Source organism: Vicugna pacos, unplaced genomic scaffold (genome assembly GCF_048564905.1).
Source record: "Vicugna pacos unplaced genomic scaffold, VicPac4 scaffold_19, whole genome shotgun sequence".
In the NCBI taxonomy this organism is placed as follows: Eukaryota; Metazoa; Chordata; class Mammalia; order Artiodactyla; family Camelidae; genus Vicugna; species Vicugna pacos.
Genome location: NW_027328740.1, coordinates 24,940,745 through 24,959,377, shown reverse-complemented (window position 1 = coordinate 24,959,377; position 18,633 = coordinate 24,940,745). Strand labels below are relative to the sequence as shown.

General features: G+C 45.5%; 1 protein-coding gene across 1 annotated transcript in view; it reads right to left on the bottom strand.

The window, feature by feature from the left end:
* Positions 1–16,232, bottom strand: part of LOC140693366 (uncharacterized) — a 34,707-nt gene extending 18,475 nt beyond the window's left edge. The window contains exons 1-4 of the mRNA XM_072957273.1: positions 16,219–16,232; positions 10,812–12,098; positions 6,183–6,392; positions 4,628–4,797 (exon numbers count right to left, since the gene is read on the bottom strand). Coding sequence (XP_072813374.1) covers positions 10,898–12,098; positions 16,219–16,232 — 1,215 coding nt within the window. The 3' untranslated portion in view covers positions 4,628–4,797; positions 6,183–6,392; positions 10,812–10,897. The remainder of the gene's footprint in view (positions 1–4,627; positions 4,798–6,182; positions 6,393–10,811; positions 12,099–16,218) is intronic.
* Positions 16,233–18,633: the final 2,401 nt, after the last annotated feature.

Here is an 18,633-nt window from a genome sequence, read left to right as displayed (position 1 = left end):
GGGCCACGTGGGAAGGAGTGAGAGATTGCAAGAGGGCTGGGGGAAGCAAAAAGCAAAAATCACAGCCCAAGTCCCAAATTCAAGGACACTTTCTCAGAAAAAATATAAACTATTTCACACGTGTGCAATTTGGCTAATATTTTTGTGGCTTGTGGACAGCAAGAACTTGGTGTTCTAGTCCAGAACCAAGGTTTCATGCAAAGAAATGTATACATTCATATCCAAAGGAAACCAGAGCTGCTCAAAAACAGTTTGCAGTTAGAATTGAAAGGAACTTTGATAAAGACAATCTCTCTCTCTTCTTTCTTTTCTGGCATCATATAATTTTAGAAGTATTTGCGAGACTAAGAGATGGCTACAGCCCGTGATTATGCACTGGAGTTTTTGAGGCTGAGGAAGCCCAGATTACATGCACTGTGTAAATGCAATCACACCAACACACTGATAGGTGCCGTGGTGGCGGAGCTGATGTTCCAAAGCAGGCAGCCTTATGCTGTAAGAGAACACTAAATAGAAAGGAAGAAATGCAATGTCCTGTACTCAATTTCATTTGCTATATGGGCCATTAACTGATAGTATATCTTGACTAATGAAACCCAAAAATAGATTGTCATGTCGATTTTCTTCATCTGATCGTTTTATGCTAAATTTGGATATTAAACCCTCACTCCATAAGTAAAGCTCAGGCTTATGCTGCAGCACAGCTACAGCCCGTGGAATAAAGCCAATCAAGGGAGAACTGGAGAGTTTCCCTTCAGAAGCTGCTAAGTGTGGTTTTGCACCTGTAGGTCATTTGCAACCACGTCATCGACCTAGGAGTAAGACCTAACCTAACATCTGTGGGGAGAAAAGCACTGCGGTGCTTCCGAACCAACAGAGAACACTGAGCTTTGTGAAACAGTCCTGAGGCACTTAAATCATACTTTTTCTGAAAGGCTCCAAAACTGACCCACTTCACCATTCCAGGTTCAACAGGGAGGTACCGGAATTAATAGAGAGTACATGCTCTTGAAGTCTGACAAGGCCATGCTTGAATTCGGCTACAGCACTTACTAGCCACTAAATGGACAAATTTCTGAACCCTTCTGAGTAGGCTTCCCAATCCGCAAAAGGGGGCTGCCACCGCCCACCTGGGAGGCATGGATGTGAATGCAACATGCAAGTAGGGCGGCCGACTGGTACCTGACACGGGGCCTGGCTAGTTGCCCTCCGCTGCCCTTCTCCCCCTTTGAACTTACACTGTTCCCCCGGTAAGGATCAAGCCCCCGGTACAGACTGCCCGTATCTTCTGTGTATCCCCGGATACATGCTTTACCCTTACGAGGTCAGAAAAACAACTGCCTCCTCCCAAGACACTATCAATGTTCTTAAGGGTCTGGGTATTTTTTACTCTATTTTGCAGGGAGAGTATTCGAGAACTTTCCAAGCACCATTCTCCAGGATGGCTCCCCTCACAGCGCCCATCCCTTCTCACCTCAGATACTTTGTATGATTGCCTTCTGTTCATGGGAAAGCAAGTCCGGTAGGGTGGGACTCCATAGGCCTCCCTCCCTCCCTCACAGGTGAGTGTGACTACCTTGTCCCCACTCCAAATCCAGCTTCTAAGAAGTCTACCCTCCCGGACCCTGCAGCCTCTGCACCTTCCCAAGACACACACATAGCCACGACCCTCCCTTCAGATTTCTTCCTGGCTGGCCCTGCCCACCGCCCGGCCCCTTAAGGATAAACGCCATTAGTCGAAAAATCGCAAATGCCGCTGACTGACACAGCAAAGCTGCATGGTCTGGGCTTTCCTCCAAACCAGGCACAGCCCTGCCCCCCACAGCCTAATTCTGCACCTCTCGAGATGATCTAATTCACATGCAAGGCTGTGAACACCAGCTAAGAATGACGACTCCCAAAGTGTGTCTTTAGTCCGGCTCCTTCACCTGAGCCCCAGTCTCATAGACACCAGTGTCTCTTTGAAGTCCTAACTTGGATGACAAATGGCACCTTAAAAATGCCTCATGTCCACCATTTACTCTGGAATTCGATTCCTGGCATGTACCTCCCAGACTCCACATTTTAGTAACAGCCCCAGTACCCATCTATGTGTTTGAGGTCACATTCAATTTCCCCTGTTCCCTCCCCCCGTCCCTGCCCTGGAATCTGTCATGTAATTTCCTTCACTAAGCCCATCTCAAGTCTAGTTCTGCAGGGACCATGGCCGGAACCCCACAAGCTCACAGCATGGTGCAGTGAGTCACAGTCCTCCGTAGGTTACTCCCTGGAGGGGGAGGCATCTCCTGGCACGGGTCACCTCAGAAGGCACTGGATTCTCATAAAGGAGGCCCAGGAGAAGTTCTCACGTGGTCTGAGCTTTGAAGGGCCCGAGGTCCGGGGGAGCTCCTAATTAGCAGACACATTTGCCAGTGAGCAGGTGAGGATGCAGGAACTTAGGCAAGACTGTTCTCACTGCGACACCTGGGCTCTCGGGAGCCACGGGAAGTGCCTGTGTCCAGGGTAGTACAGCCCGGCCATCACAGATACCAGTCTGCATTTGCCAACCTGGACAGCAAAGACTCCATCTACTTGCGACACTTACTTCTGTTCTGTTCCCCACCCAGAATGTGATGGACTCATTCAGATATTCTGTCCTGACCCAAGCGAGACAAATTCAGTGAAAAATGAAGTGTCCACATTTGGACCAGAGCATGAAAGGAGCAACAATGTCTCATGGTCAGCATGATGGCGGTGGCCAAACCCTTCCACCAGGTGAGAAGAACCATGGTGGGGGTGAGTATCCAAGGTCCTAGGTCGGCCAAAGCATCTTCCTTCACGGTTGACTGGGGTGTTGGAGACTGACTACCACAAACTAACAAAGCCGTCAGTGGTGGACGTCAGCTGCAACAGACAAGGATTCAGCTCTTTACTGCCAACATGGGTTAAAAGTAAAGGCCACAGCAGGGAGGTCTGCACGGCTGCTGAGGCAAACCACAGACCCAGCTGTGAATGCCCACTGGCTGGAGCAGAGAGGAAGCTACGGCCCTTTTTGCAGTCCCTGTGTCCAAAAGATCCAGGTGAGCCAGGTACTTAGGAGAAGGCCATGTTGTCCTGATACTCAGAAAAGCCAGCCTCATAAAGGGAACAAAAGAGTGGCATGGATTTTAGACCCACTTCTGCCCCTTTATGAAGGCAAAGTAAGGTAAATGGCACTGGGAAGTTGAATGCAAAGGAAAAAAAATACTGACTGCTTCCTCCAACAGCGTCCCCTGCAGCTGTTCCATCCCGAGCCTGCCACTTCCTCATCAGTGACCACCGGCCAGGAAGCGCCGTCACGCACGTCACAGCGACAGCCAGGAACCGCGTGCCGAGCACGTTTGTGTAAAAGCAGGAATCAAGCAAGGTGCTGCAGACTTTGACTTTCCAAGTTTAAATTCTCCATGAAAAGAATCCCTCAGCAGCCGCCTTAATCAATTCACATCTCACTTCTTCAAAACAATCAAACAAGTTTAATAAGGGCGCATTTGTCACCAAATATAAGGAGGACCAAACATGTCCCTCAAAGCAAGGATTTTAACAGGTATCAAACACCAGTGGGTGTTGTGCTAACAAAGCAAATATTCCAAAAAATTAGAAATTAAAAAGATGACTAGGATAATACACGGATCAAGGCATCTGTTAAGTTTTTGCTTTTTAAAGCGATGGAGACAGCACGGAGGGCGATCTGGCTATTCCCAATGCAGGGTGTGCACAGCCCACATTTTCAGAAGCAACAACATGCTCACTGGGCAGTACAAGAGAAAAATGAACGAAGAAAAAGGAGAAGAGGAACAAGAGATAATTAAAAACACACAAGAAGAAAAATGATTTTTACAGCATGTACATGAATTTACGAGAGTGTGTGAGGCCAGGGACGCGGGGACGGTGAGACCCACCCTCACCTCCTGCTCCAGGGGAGGCAGGGGCCTGAGGGGAGCAGCGCTGCCGGGGGACCCCAGTGTGGTCAGTGCCCCTAACCAAAACTCCACCTACATGCATCTAGGCAGCTTTTGAGCTACAAATTGTGGTCACATTTCAGGCTCACTTCCACCACGAGTAGCAGGAGAGAATTAGGCTCTTCTCCTGAACCAAAGCATTGCTTTATAAATTAATGACTGTGGAATAGAAAAAGCAACAATGGAATAAAATGACTGGAATAGAATGTGCTTGACCCGAGCTCACTGGTCGCGTTAACTCATTGACATTAAGATGCTGGCTGAGCCCTTATGGTACCGGAACAGAAAGACCCACAAGGAGGGAGGTTTAATGCGCTGCTGTATTTGATGCCTGGAGCCATGCGTGGTACACGAGGTTCTGGGTAAACAATGGTGACAGTGTCTTCCACTATGGGCTAAGCACATATCCAGGTACTCCGCCAAATCCCAAGGGCAGACTTCAAAAGTCAAAATCAAGCTGACATTCTCTGGTGTGTTTTTAGACTCAGAGCGAAGCAGTTGCTGAGCAAAAATGTCACCAGTGCCTCCTATGACAAAAGAGGAGGCACTGGCCTGGGGGCTGGGGAAGGGCTCCGGGCTTCGACTGCTCACCCACCAGTCTGTCCAGGGGGAGAAGTTGGTCCCTGCTTATGTTGCACCGATGCACCTACCTTGACTGACGCCTTGGGACTCAGCAGGTGGTGACAGGTGAGGTGAACGGAGCCAGCCTTGGTGTACCATGGTGCTGGCAGCTATGCTCTCAGCAGTGCCCAGGTTCCTAAACCTGACACCTCATCTCCAAGGAGAAGAAGGGGAGTGCGGGCATGTAGATCACAGGACCCTGTGAGGACAAGCACAGATCATGGACACGAAATGACTTGCCCCTTCCTTAAGCCATAGAGGTATGTTCGGGAGGAACAGAAAATTCATCCAGAGCCCAATAGGCACCTCACGCAGGTGGGACTCGGGTCCCCTCTGCCTATCACTCACAGGGCTGGTCTCGACATTCTTTTTATCAATTATCTGGCATCTTCTCCTCCAACTTACCAACAACCAGAAAGTAGAATCTGATCTTAGTTAAGTTCAAGAATCACAGAGCACCGCCTCCACAGCGGGCCTGGCAGCATGTACCAGGTCCTCCGACCGTCACCTGTGGGACCGCCATGAGCGATTTCCAGACTCAAGGACCGAGGCCGTAGGCTGGGGGGACACAGCTTCGCTCACTCTCCCCAACAAAGGGGGACCACCTCTCGGCAAAGGCATCTCACCCTCTTCTGCATGAGGGACAGCACGATAGATACACGGGGAAACAGAGCAGAAGGTGGGAAGCCCAGAAGAGCTCGTCTACACTTCCAAGGCAAAGTGGGGCCGTTGACTTAATCACAGTGACAAAGTGAGAATGAGCATTTCTCTGTTCTCTACCATACTCCGTGATACGCCTTTCCCTGCATTAGGAGTTAATTCGGAAGTCCCTGGCAGTGTTTCTGATATCCAAACCTGGCATGGTGGCTGTCGGGCAGGAAGAGAGGGCCTGAGCCTAACAGGTGCTGGGCCTGGGGGGCAGGAGACACTGGCTCCAGCCCCAGCTCAACCAGCGCCTCGTTCTGCCTCTCGGGATTCAGCATCTCATCTATAAACAAAGGGTTGACACTGTCTCAGGACAGGCTTCCCAACAAAAATGAAATGAGAGCCATGTAAAGAAAGTTTCCTAGTTGCCACATTTAAAACGGTAAACAAAGAAACAAACCAACAAACAAAAAACAAATACTAGAAACAGATTTTAAGAACAGATCTTACTTAATCTACTGTATTTAAAATAGTAACATTTTGACATGTAATCAATATAGGAAGTAACATGATAGTTAATATTCTTTTACTAGACAAGCCTCAGCGTCTGATGTGCATTTGACCTACAGCACATCTCAACACAGACCAGCCTCCTCCCCAGTGCTCCTAGCATCAGTGACTGTGGCTACTCTATTGGACAGCAACTCCAGGGGTCCCACCAGTGGTCCTGGCTGAAAAGCGGGAGTAAGTGTCCACACTAACCCTAAAAGGATCTCTCTGAAACAAAGGCAGATTCACTTTTAAATGTCTGTAAACCGGCGGGTTTCACCTCCCTCCACCTTAGCTACAACACAGTCCTCTTCCTTGCTGATCCCTCTCTGGATGTAGGGAAGAAACCCGGAACACAGCCAGGGTGGACTGGTCTCCAGGGAAACTTACCTGCTGTCTGTCTTCAGTCCCATGACGTCCTCCTTCTCAAACGGGATGCAGAGGAGGGTGATCTTGTCCCCAGTCTTGTCGGGGGCCCCATCCAGCTACTTGGACTTGGGCAAGATGAGGAGTGACTCTGTGAAGTCCTCGATCCTCTTCTCCACCACCCTGCAGTCCTCGTAGATTGAAGGCCATGTTGGTGAGCGACTGCTCGGCTACCTCTCCATGCAACACAAAGACAAAGAGCTGAGAGTCATTAAGCGTGGTGTCATTCAGCTCCTCTGCACGTGGAGCTTCTCGAAGCCCTTGGCCGAGAGGCAGTCAGTAATGGTGACAAGGCCCACGACCTTTCAGTGGGTCTGGAAGTCGCTCCACCCATTCTCGGGCGCATAGTGGTGCCTGTAGTGGATACAGAGTGCCCACTGGGAGCCGAACGGGCTAGTCTGGCTCACCGAGGAGATTCGCTTATAGATGCAAAAGAAATTCTCCTCTGAGATGATCCCCACGGGCTGGACCACCACGGGAAGAGTCTCATAGTCCTCAGCACACTGCACGTAGTCAGGGATGCTCATGTTGCAGGCCCTGCCGAGAGGGGAGAGGAGATCGAGGTACATACTGTGCTGTGGGCTGTGGGCCCATCTGGATTGCGGTGACCTGGTGTGTACCAGTCACAAGGCAAGGGAAGCCAAAGCAAATCCGGGGGTACAGTTTGTCCTCAGAGTCTGCACATGGCTACCGTAGCTCGGATCACATTACCCAGCTTTTGGTCCAGGCTTCCTGCCCCTGCAGTGTAGGGTCATTTCTTGTTTTCTGTTTCCAAGCACCTAGCAAGGCCCTGATGGAAAATCACTGCTCAAAAATGCTGAATAAATAAATGAACAAAGGAACTGCTTTCCCCAACCCCCTTCAGCAGAATATAAAGAAATATAAAGATCAAAAGATCTGGATTTCTATCCAATTTATTTGAACTCCTAAGCTGCAGAATAATGGATAAGAAAACTCTCCTTGGGGAGGAAGGTACAGTTCAGTGATAGAGCACAAGCTTAACATGTACGAGATCCTGGGGTCAAAGCCCAGAACCTCATTTTAAAAAATTAAACAAATAAATAAACCTAATTATCCTTCTCAAAAAATATTTTTTAATTAAAAATTCAAAAAACACCTTTAATTGACACATCATTGTAAACTTGAATAAACTTCAATTAAAAAAAAACTCCTTGACTTACAAGAATATATCTGGATTACACAAGTTTGCAAATGTAAAATGCCTAGGGTACCACCTTCATAAAAAGGAGGGACTGTACAAATTTACTATCGCTCCTTTATGAGCTATATTTCCTTTTGGGGGGATTATAACCTCTCAGAGTTAATTTTCTCAGATTAAAAAACAAACATTACCTGATTCTCAGTACTGCTGAAGAATCAGATAACCCTAAGAAAGCATCTGACACACAGAGGCTACTCAATAAATGTTTGTTGAATGAATGAATAAACAAACAAAGTGAATGCTGCTCCCTGCCACAGACCATCATAATGGTACTGCCTGGAAATCCCAGGCCCACGTTCCACCCGACTCTACACTAACCCTGTGTGTTTCTCTAAGCCCCAGTTTAATCGTGAATAGAAATGAGGGCAATAACACAAACCTCAAATTGTTACTGAGTCAGTAATGAATTGTACCCCAACACTGCAAGATGGAACCATTAAGAAAACTGGGCAAAGTGTCCATAGGCCCTTTTCATATAATCTCTTAGAATCACATGGGAATCTACATTACATCTCAAATAAAAAGTATAATTTTTTAAAGAGGTTATTGAGGTTAAGTGAGCTCACTGTCTCAAAAAATGAACACACAGTACAAATAGGACAATGCCCAGCCCATGAGATACACTCGGTTAACATTCCCACTGAACCCACTGGTCCCTTCAACCTCAGAGCACAAGGACGGGTCCTCGTGGCAATAGGCCACTGCACCTGAAGCTAAGAAAGCTAATGGTGCCCACTACCAAGAGCCCCTGTCACCACCCTTGTTCTAATTTTCTATTTGTAATTTTTTTTATTAAATAGAAACTCCCAATTGCATAGCCTTCACCTGACCAGATATCATGATTGCAGCCCTTCAAAACCTGACCACAGAGAACATGATGGCAGCCCTTCTTGGTGAAACAATAAAATGAAAAGCCATTTCCACAAGATCTCTGTGTAAATCTACTAGGGAACTTCATCCTGGACTGAGGAAGAGGACTGTGGAGGAGGGGGCAATCTCAGGCACGGAGAACTATGGGCCACCTGTCCCACGATGGACTTTAGACTCAACCCTCACCCTCCAGGAACTTCAAAATACACACCGACAGAGTGCTATGGACAAGATTATTTTTTTTAAACAAATCCCTGAATCCCTAGCAGGTCTTTTTTCTACCAAGACACAAATGGCTTATGTGTATAATGTTTCACAAAAGCCCTAAAAAATTATCACCCCAACTTGACACATCAAGAAACAGAGGTAGAGAACTTTATCTCATTGTACAAGATTAGAAAGAGGCCATGTCAGACACCGTATTTAAATCGAAGCCCCTGCTCCAGTGCTCAAACTAGAAAGTGTGACATACTGCCCCTTTCCTGCCCTCTCCCTGCAATAAATCTCTGCAGAGTCTTTTCTGTGCCACCTGGAATCACAATCACATCAATTTTCCACAAAGAGCTATGTCACCCCTTGGAGGAATTATCAAAATCTAAAGGGTTGGTTTGAGAGAAGAGATTTGCATTTTCTGTTTCTCAAAGGAAACATGTCTTTAAAAGAAACTGAAAAGCACTTATCTAGTCTAAGCCCTCATTGTGCAGAGAAAGAAACGGAGGCTCAGAAGAGATGAGGAAAGGGCCTTATTAACAAATATTGCCTCATTGCAGCACCAAGCCAGCACTGGGCACTTCTGGAGGAGGATCTGGGAGGCCCAGGAGAATGAGTGTTAGAAATAGGAAAGAGAAGAAGCATACAAGGTCCTGTCTCTACACCACCATACCATGAAATTCCACCAAATTACCCAGTATGGGTGCACCATATATTAAGGTGGGCTAAACAGGTTATAGAAACCTGGAATTCTCAACCATAGTGGAAATTCCAACATTTACTGTGCTTTTTCCCCAGTTCAAGCATCAACTCAGTGGACGCTCTGTACCAGGGACTACATGAGGCCTGGAGTTCTCCCAAATACAGATCTCTATTACCACGTGTGCAAACCACATAAAGGCCACCAGAAGAAAAGTGCCCACAGATAAGATGGAATTACTGAAACTGAAAACTGTCAACCAGCATATATTACTAGCAAAAGCGGTGCTGCTAGAAATAGACTCATGGACATAGAAAGCAAACTGTGGTTAGCAGGCAGGAAAGGGAGGATTAATGGATACACATTAATAAATATAAAATAAATGACAAGGACCTACTATATTGCACAGGGAACTATATTCAATTTCTTGTAATGAGTTTCACTAAAAACACTCTAAAGCAAATGTATATACATATGCATATGTTTATAACTGAATCTCTGCTGTACATCTGAAACTAACATTGTAAATTGACTACACTTCAAAAAAAATAATTTTATATAATAAGTAAAAATAAAAGCAACGCCATTAAGAAAAAATAAAAGAACACTCTAATCCCCTTAGCTGTAGGTGGTGGAGAATTCTGGTTGCAAGCACCAACTCCACTGGATCATTCCAGCACTGGCTGTCACTCTTTCTGACCCTCAACGAGACACTTGGCTTCACTGAGGTTACTTTTCTTTTCTGTGAAGGCTACAGTTGCAACTAACAATGTATAGAATCTCATCATTCACAAGCCCAACAAATAGCGAGGACTTCCCATGGGCCAGGCTCTGGACAAATGAAAAGATAGGGTCCCAGATATATTCATGGGTAGAAGAATTTTATTCCATAAAGACATTAATTCTTCCTGTTTTCATAGGCAGATTCATTGCAATTCTGATTAGAATTCCTACCAGATTTTTCATGGAATATAACAAGTTAGTTTATGGTCAGGAATAGCCAAGAAACTTCTTTAGAAACACCACTGGGGAGGGGTGGATAGGTCATTCATGTCCACTGGTCTTTCTGAAGTGATGAAAACGTTCTGGAATAATAATGGTTGCACAACTGTGAATATGCTAAAAGCTGCTGAATTGTACCATTTAAATGGATGGACTTCATGGTGTGTGAACTATATCACAATAACGCTGTTATATGAAAAAATATTTCCTGACAATTATTTTTCTGTTTATACCACTAGTCTGCCTCACAATTTAAGAAAAACAAAAAACCAAAACAAAACAAACTGTGCCAGGAGCTCTTTAGGACTGCAATGTCCCTGGGTCTCCAATGCCTCTGGTGGTGCTGTTCCTGTTAAAACACACTAGCTGGGTTGGGCTAGTTAGAGACTGTAACTATCTTTTTAAGATCTACGGTCTCACGTTTCACCCTGGGAGAGGGAAGGAAGGAGGATGTCACAGCCTCATGCCTTCAGCTCATTTTTAAATGAACCAAGCCTTGCTTTCAACACTGTAAACCCTCGCAATATAAAAACACGTGACATCAACAAGCACCGCCATCATAACACCTGAAAGTGTTCAAGGTACTTACCTGGGGCAGAAACACTAAGGGAAGAGACCGAAGCTCGCTCAGCACTGACACTCCCTTTTCCGGACTCCAACTGGAGAAGCTGGGCGTTACAGCCTGAGGCTCTCAGCCCAGGGAGCAGCGCCCACGCCGCTGATCTGGTCCTCGGAGAGCGGGAAAGGGAAAGCAGAGGCGGTGGAAACGCTGTCTGCAGGCCCGCTCGAAGGCCAGCCCAAGCCCCAGCCCCAGCCGCCCGCTCCCTTCCAGGTCCGCAGACCCCGCCCGCCCGGGACACAGCCCGCCCAGGGGCGGGGACGGGCCGGCGGCCGAGGAGAGGCAGCCCGGGAGGAGAGGACTCGCGGGTGGGAGAGGGGAAGGGGACGCCAGCCGCGGACTGAGGGGATCCCGGCTGGGTGAGAGGTGGCAGGCGCACACCTGGACCTGGACAGGTGTGACCGAGGCGCCGGGGCAGGTGGCGCCGGCAAAGTGGTCTGGCCTGAGCAATTCAGCTGAACACAGGCTAACTGGCGCCCTGGGGGGCTGTGACAGGCGGACCGCCCTCCCGCAGCCTCCTGACCCCTTTCCCGGGGGCCCCCCAACTTGCAGTTCCACAGCAAGAGTCCCCGGCCCCAGGCAGGAGACAAAGGCCTTCCGGGCGACACAGCTGAGAAGCCTTTGGGCAGATCCCTGGCTTGGAGATGGAGCTTCCAACCAGCAGACCAGATAGCACCGACTGCGCATGCGCAGGAGGACCAGCAATCTGCTCTTGGTTCTGTGAGAGAAGGTTGGACAGCGAGGGAGGGAGAAGATGAGAGCGGGTGGAGAGGAGGGTAACAGTGGGGGGAGACAGATGGACAGGAGGAGCAGAGAGAAGGGAGGACTCTGGAGAGGGGAGGGTCATAGCGGAGATGGAGAGAAAATGATTTACCTCTGCGGCACCCCGAAGGAGGCAGCAAACCTGCCTCTGTACCCTTCTGTAACCCTTCAAGACCCGCAGCTGAAGTTTTACCTCCCTGATCCAGCCCTCCATCCGATGCTTCTGCAGAACAGCTACGGGTATCACTCCCGTTGCCCCCACGGGGAGCTAGGTTTCCTGTTGCTCTGGGAACCAAGCACCCCCAGGTGTTGTCACTCAGAACTACCTTGGGAAGAGTACATATTCCCCTTTTACACGCTGGGAAACAGGCAGGCACGATCTCTGCCTTAGCTCCACTGTCCCCGGTGTTGGGCTGGCGGGGAGCAGGGTGGTACAAGATCAGAGCCCCAGACGGAGCAGACTGCCTGAGTGTTGGTGCAGAGTCCCCATCCCTTCTGGATAAACCACACCCCACACTAGTGGAAACATCAAGGGCTCACAGTAGTTCCCTGGGTGTGGGAGAGCTGTCCTCATGTGAAGGAAAAGTCCAGCTGGACTAACAAGCTAAGTCACAAATCTAAGTGTGATAAGTGTCAGTTTACTGATCTAAATTCTGCTGGGTTAACTCGTAAATCTGAAGTTTATTGTCAGTTTATTGGGCTTACAACCTAACTCGTAAATCCAAGCTCAACAAGTGTCAGTAACTTGATCTATTACAAATTGATAAGCTCCAGTGTACTGATTCCTTGCTTTTTGTTGTTTGAGCCTTATTGGCTAATACCCCCTTACTTGTAATTAAGCCTTTAAAACCTCATGTGCAAGTCTTGGAGGTGCTCAGAACTTCGGAGCAGAAGCCCCTCTGAGCCCGCCGGCATAATAATTCTGAGTACTCCAACACTCCGATTCGTGCTTGTTTCTTGGCTGGCTTGTTTCCATAACACTCAGCTCCAGTGCCCAGCTTTCAAGGTAGATAGGAGTGTTACCATGTCCAAATTCATTCTCCTCAGTGCAGAACAGGCCAGTAAGTTGGGAGACCAGAGGTTGGGGCATGGAACAGCAAGTTTCTGTAGACTTAGACGGCAAACTAATGTCCTGGAAAACCATCTCCCCAAGTCACAATTCAGGATCCTTTCCTACGTGCTTGGTTGTTACAAACTTCTTAGTGTAGGAATCCCTTCTTGTTAGAATCCTTTGTTCTTGCAGCTATCTGCCTGGGTCAGATACCTGTCAACCTCCAACAAAACAAACTTTATTTTCTCTTCTGCAATTTGTTATCTTTTAATGAATGAAAAAGTGTTAAATATCCTTAAAGGTCAGAGCCTTCAGAATAGGCTCTCCTGTATATTTCAGGCTCTAGGCAACATTGTTTTAGAAGCAAAATGAAGCCTAGGAGACAGAGCATAGGGTTAAACTCAAAGGAACAGATCTAATATGGGGTCAGATTTGTTCTGTTTTATTACCCGGGCAGAAGACACTTGAGGATTTAAATCACTTTAAGTTAAAAATAAGTAAAAGTTTAAAGGAATTTACACACATAGGTGGGAATGTGCAAAGCATACCTGGAAAAGCACCCAAAGGATAGTAAACAGTGGCATCTCCAGAGAGGGCTGAAAGAACAGAGGATGAGGGAAAACTTCTTTCACTTGTGTATTTTTGTGCTCTATTTGAGTTTTTTTTTTTAACCATTTGCTTGTATTTCTTTTTCAGTTAAAAAAATGTGTAATGGAGCAAAGGAGTAACTAGCTTAGCAAATACAGTAGCCATGGAATCACTGAGTCATCCCTTTTGATTTAAGCCAGAAAGCATTTATTGACTCTCTCCAATGTGCTCATTCCTGTTTTAAGACTTCTTTTATTATTATTATTATTATTATTATTATTATTATTATTATTACTATTACTATTATTACTTTTATTTTATGAAATAATAACATGGTATACCTCACCCCTGCCCATGGCTGGTGGAAAACCAACTGGGTTTTTATTGAGTTGTTTTCCAAGGAGTAGAGATGTGTTATAAACAGAACACATCTTCAGGGCAAAACAGGCAGAGTGCTTTTCCAGCAGGCCAGATAGCTATGAAGGGTTTTCAACAGAGGCGCCCAGAAGCTGAGAGAGAAAGCCTCCAGGACACTACAAAAAGCTGCCAAAACTGCCTTCTCCATGGCACTACTGAACTAGGAAAGAACAAATCTGTTTCCATATTTGATCTGTTCCTTTGATTTTAACAAAGACAAGTTAATATACTCTGGTCTTTTCATGGGTTATGATGTCACAGAGGAGATGGACAGGTCAACAAGGAATCACACTGCCGTGATCATGGAGCCGGGGAAAGGGATGGGCTGCAAGATGTATGATGCAGCCGCAACTGTGCCCATACTTCTAGGCAGGTATCCAAAGTCGCCTCGACAAGGTGTCAAACACTTGGGCCCACGTCCTCATCAACAGACATGTATTAAAGAGAAATGGAAACATATAAAAGGCCAATACCCTTGCTGAGTACACCGTCCAAAGTGCAAAGTCTCAGTTTGACAACTGGCCATCTCTGTTCCCTGGGATTTATTCTTGGAGAACCTTAAAAACCACTCCTCTCTCCTCAAGAAGTCCTGCATATTTGTCCTATCTTTGGCTCAGGGATGGAGCACGTTCAAGTGAACTTTAATGTCTGCACAGATTTGGCTGTCTTTCTCCGGGTTCACTTGTCCATTCCAAAGAGGCCTGAGCTAAGTCCATCCTCCGTAAGATCTATTCCCTCCAGTGACAGATCATTGAGCCAGCAATTAAAAGCCAATTGAACAAGACTGTCCTCAGCTAAAAAGTTCACCCACCCTTCACTGTTTTCTTAATCTCTTCTCCTGGCTAATTGCAAAAGACTAACACCTCCCTCCACCAAGCTAACCAACTATGTCATTTTGTCTCCCCAAAGAGAAAGTAAGGTCCATAAAAGAGGAGACAACTGCATAGTCACCTCTGAATTCCTAGCATATAGTAATGTCAATAAATAGAACTATGATTATTGCTACTTTCCTTTAAAACCTTTCTGGTTATTTGAATAAGACCTTGGAAGAGAGGTGTTTGCTGTCCAGTATCTTGATCCACAAGACTCTGGAGACCTTTTTCGGAATGGCTGTTCACTGATTCATTCAAAACACAACTTATCAGTCAAGGAGAAGCTGTGAATTTCTGCCAGGAGTTTGTGGTCACTCTCATGCCAGAACAGCTTTAACCTATATCCTTACTTTGGATTTGTTATTTTTACCCTCTTCCAGCAAAAGTGACTTTCCTTACTTTCTTGCCTTGAGGAATTTTTTTTCCAATTTCACCCTTTAGTAAAGCAAGATTCTCGGGATGGGCTTGGCCCATAATATGATCACCCATCCAACTCCTAGTGTGAGAGGCCTGGGGCTCACCCCCTGCCCTCCTGTCAAGGCAACTGAAAATCAGTTTAGGAGCCAACCAGCACCCCAGGGCTTCTAAGGCTCATGTATCTCCGAGAATCCCTGCTTTCTCGTTTGTCTTGGCTTATGAAAATTTCCAATCACTTTCTTGACAATTAGTTGTGCAGCTTGAAAGATGAGGAAGGAAGGTTTTATTTCTTAATCAGCATTTTAAGGAACTTGTGTAATGAAGGTTTCCACGAGTTTCTAGAACCCTCCATTGCTGAGACAGAAAACACACTAGACATTTTCTAAATTTAGCTCTCATATGCATTTTTTCTTTGCTTTTGTTTTCTTAACTGTTAACAGACATTTTTTAATTAAAAAAAAATAAGGCCCCAAATAGGATAGAACATTGAAGGGGCAAACAAAATTAAAGGGCAAAGACAGAAAAATGATAACTACTCTACAAAGTTAATAAAATACATACACTATGTATCAGAACAGCAATTCTCAGTAACAGCTAATTGAAACATGACGATGAGGTCAAATTTCTCTCCTGTCAGGACATGGCCAACAGAAAATACAATTAAACCAACAAACTAATATCTTAATTCTGGCGAGGTACAGAAGCCTACAACCTAAATGTGTCTTCTTCTGGAAAAGAGGGAGACTCATCAGCACTTTTCTGTGGAACCTGAGCCAACGGGGAGGACGGTGAAGTGAGCTCTGTAAGTACCCAATTAGCAACGTGATTGATGAATAAATAGACGTGAGCTTTGATGACAGAGGTGATACTAATATTCATTTCTCCTGTAAAGTATGATTTCATGTTCAGTGATCAATACTTCGGCGTCCTCACGTGTTGAGATTATAGGAAAATGCACAGCCTGGGCCCAGACTTCCTCTTTCAGCTCGTGACAATGCACTTAGATGTCTCAAGGTCACCTCCAACTCCACCTGCAAAGAGCTGACTTCATGGTGCTCCTCCCATAGCCGTCCCACCCAGGGCACCTGGTCGGGGTGTAAGATCTCCCTGCCTCTCCCAACTCAGTCCCATCACTCACAGATGTGAACGGACTCCTCCTTCAGGGCCCAGATATCCTCAGTCACCAAGTCCCACCAACCTCACCTGACCTACCTGGTACTCACTGGCACTCACTCAGCACTGACACTGTGCTGGAGACCACGCTGCATACTGTGCACACGTCATCTCACTGGATCTCCACAACAGTCCTGGGAATTGGGTACATCACTGCTTCAATTGATTAGATAAATTGTTTCACTTCCTTGAGTGCGTCATCCAAAGTGACACGGCGACTGAGCCACAAGCCTGGGCCTGAAAACCACTTGAAAATTGAACACTGCTACACATCGCAGCCACTCTACTATGACTCATCACATCATCTCCTGCCGAGCCTTCTAAATGTTTCCAAGCATTCTACGAGACAAAAGTGAACTACGAGAGCACCCCACTCCCCTACTTAAAATCTGTCAATGACGGTCAACTGCCCTTAGGAGAAAGCCCCACCTGGCCTGAGCACAGCCCAACGGCTCAGCATCCGCGTTCCCTGCGCGGCCGCGCCGCCTCACCCACCACGCAGCTCTACCCGTACCGTGTCCAGGACAGGGATGCTGACTCCGTACAACCAAGGACTTGTCTCACTCGAACAATGAACACCTTCTTCAGTGTTCATCTTCTTCATTGCTGACACTCAGAAAAATGTTTTCTTAGGATGAATCAATATCTTTTTCCTTACAACTTCCTATCATTGATAATGAGCCCCCACCAAAAGAGAGAAGACCTAATTCTCAGTCTCCTTATCAGTAAAGTGAGAATAACAGGGAAATATGTGAGGTTTTAAGAGAAATAATATTCATGTGAGGCTGAGGGACAATTCCATCATACAGTAAGCACTCAATATGTGTTTACTTAATATTAATAAGAATATATTGCATTCTAGCAACTTTCAATCAATGTTTTATGAATTTGTCCAACCGACTACTGATAAACTGTTGGACGAGCCCCTTTGAGCAGATCAGCACAAGGGTACTAGGAGAGGTAAGCGCGGAATCCAGTTACAGCTGCAGCCACCCAGCAGTACGGGGCGGGGACAGTTTGCTCAAACTCTTACATGTTGCTTGAGCATTTAGTTGTCGTTATTGAATAAAGACAGGTGTTCTTTAGTCAAAGCTCCTGAAACATAAATCTTCAAAGATTGATGCAAATTGTTTCAAGTACAACATTCTCACTAGAAATTATTTGAAAACTTTAGTCTTAGCTCCTCTGCACATCAAAAGGGAATGTTCTTAATGTATCTGACTAAATGCAACGAAAGGGTTGTTTAAAAGAAATTAAGAAGAAGCCATCCTGAATAAGCTCTCAGTATCATCTGCAAAAAGCCCCACCCAAGGGTCTCATTTCTCACTTCCACATAGGGGTTCAGGTAGCTTAACTTGGGTCTTGGTTTCTTATAACACGATGCAGGGAATAGTTGTGGATAGATATATGTAGCAAGTATATAGCTAGGGTATTTGCTGTAAAGGGATTCTAGAAATAAGAAGATTGATAATATAGTCCCACCCATAAGAAACTCAGCCTTTCCATTTACAACAGCATTAAAAACAAAATGAGAGATTCATTTAACAAAAATTTACAAGATACGTACATTGAAATATTTGAAGTATTACCAAAATAAATTTTAAAAGATCTACATATATGGGAGACATCCCAATTTCATGGAATCATAGACAATATTATTAAAAATGTTAAGACTCCTCAAAGTGATCTACATATTCAGTGGAATTCCTATCAAAATTCCAGCTGACTTCTTTGTAAAAATTGAAAAACTGATCCCAAAATTCATATGGACGTTCAAGGGGCAAAGGGCAGCCAAAACAACCATGAAAATGAAGAGTAAGTCGGAGGACTCACTTTAAAGGGTAATAAAATGCTATAGTACTAAGTCAGTATGGTACTGGCATAAGTTTGGATAAATAAATCTATGAGACACAATAAAAACCCAAGGGGAAAAAACTTACATTTACAGAGAGTTTTCCACAAGGGGGCCAACAACACTCCATTAAAGAATAGTCTATTCAACAAATGGTGCAGGGACAACTGGGTATCTGCAGGCAAAAGAATCAATCTGGAATCTGAACACCCATATTTTATATAACAAACAAAAACTAATTCAAAATAGATCACAGGCAGAAATGTAAAAGTTAAACCTATAAACTTTCTGAAAGAAGACACAGCATAAATATTTGTGGTCCTAGGATAGGCTTTGGTTTCCTAGATACAATACCAAGAGCACAAGTGATAGAAGAAAAAAGCAGGTAAACTGGACTTCATCAAAATTAAAACCCTTTTCTTATAAAGGATATCATCAAGAAAGTGAAATGACAGGGGAAATGGGTATCTCAAGTGATAGAGTGTGTGCTTAGCAAGAAAAATAAAATAAATCAATACATCTAATTATCACCCCTGTAAAGAAATTGTTTTAAAGTTTAAAAAAAATATAGTGAAAGGACAATGTGCAGAATAGAAGAAAAATTTTGCAAAGCATGTATCTAATAAGAGAGCAGCATCCAGGATATATAACAAATGCTTA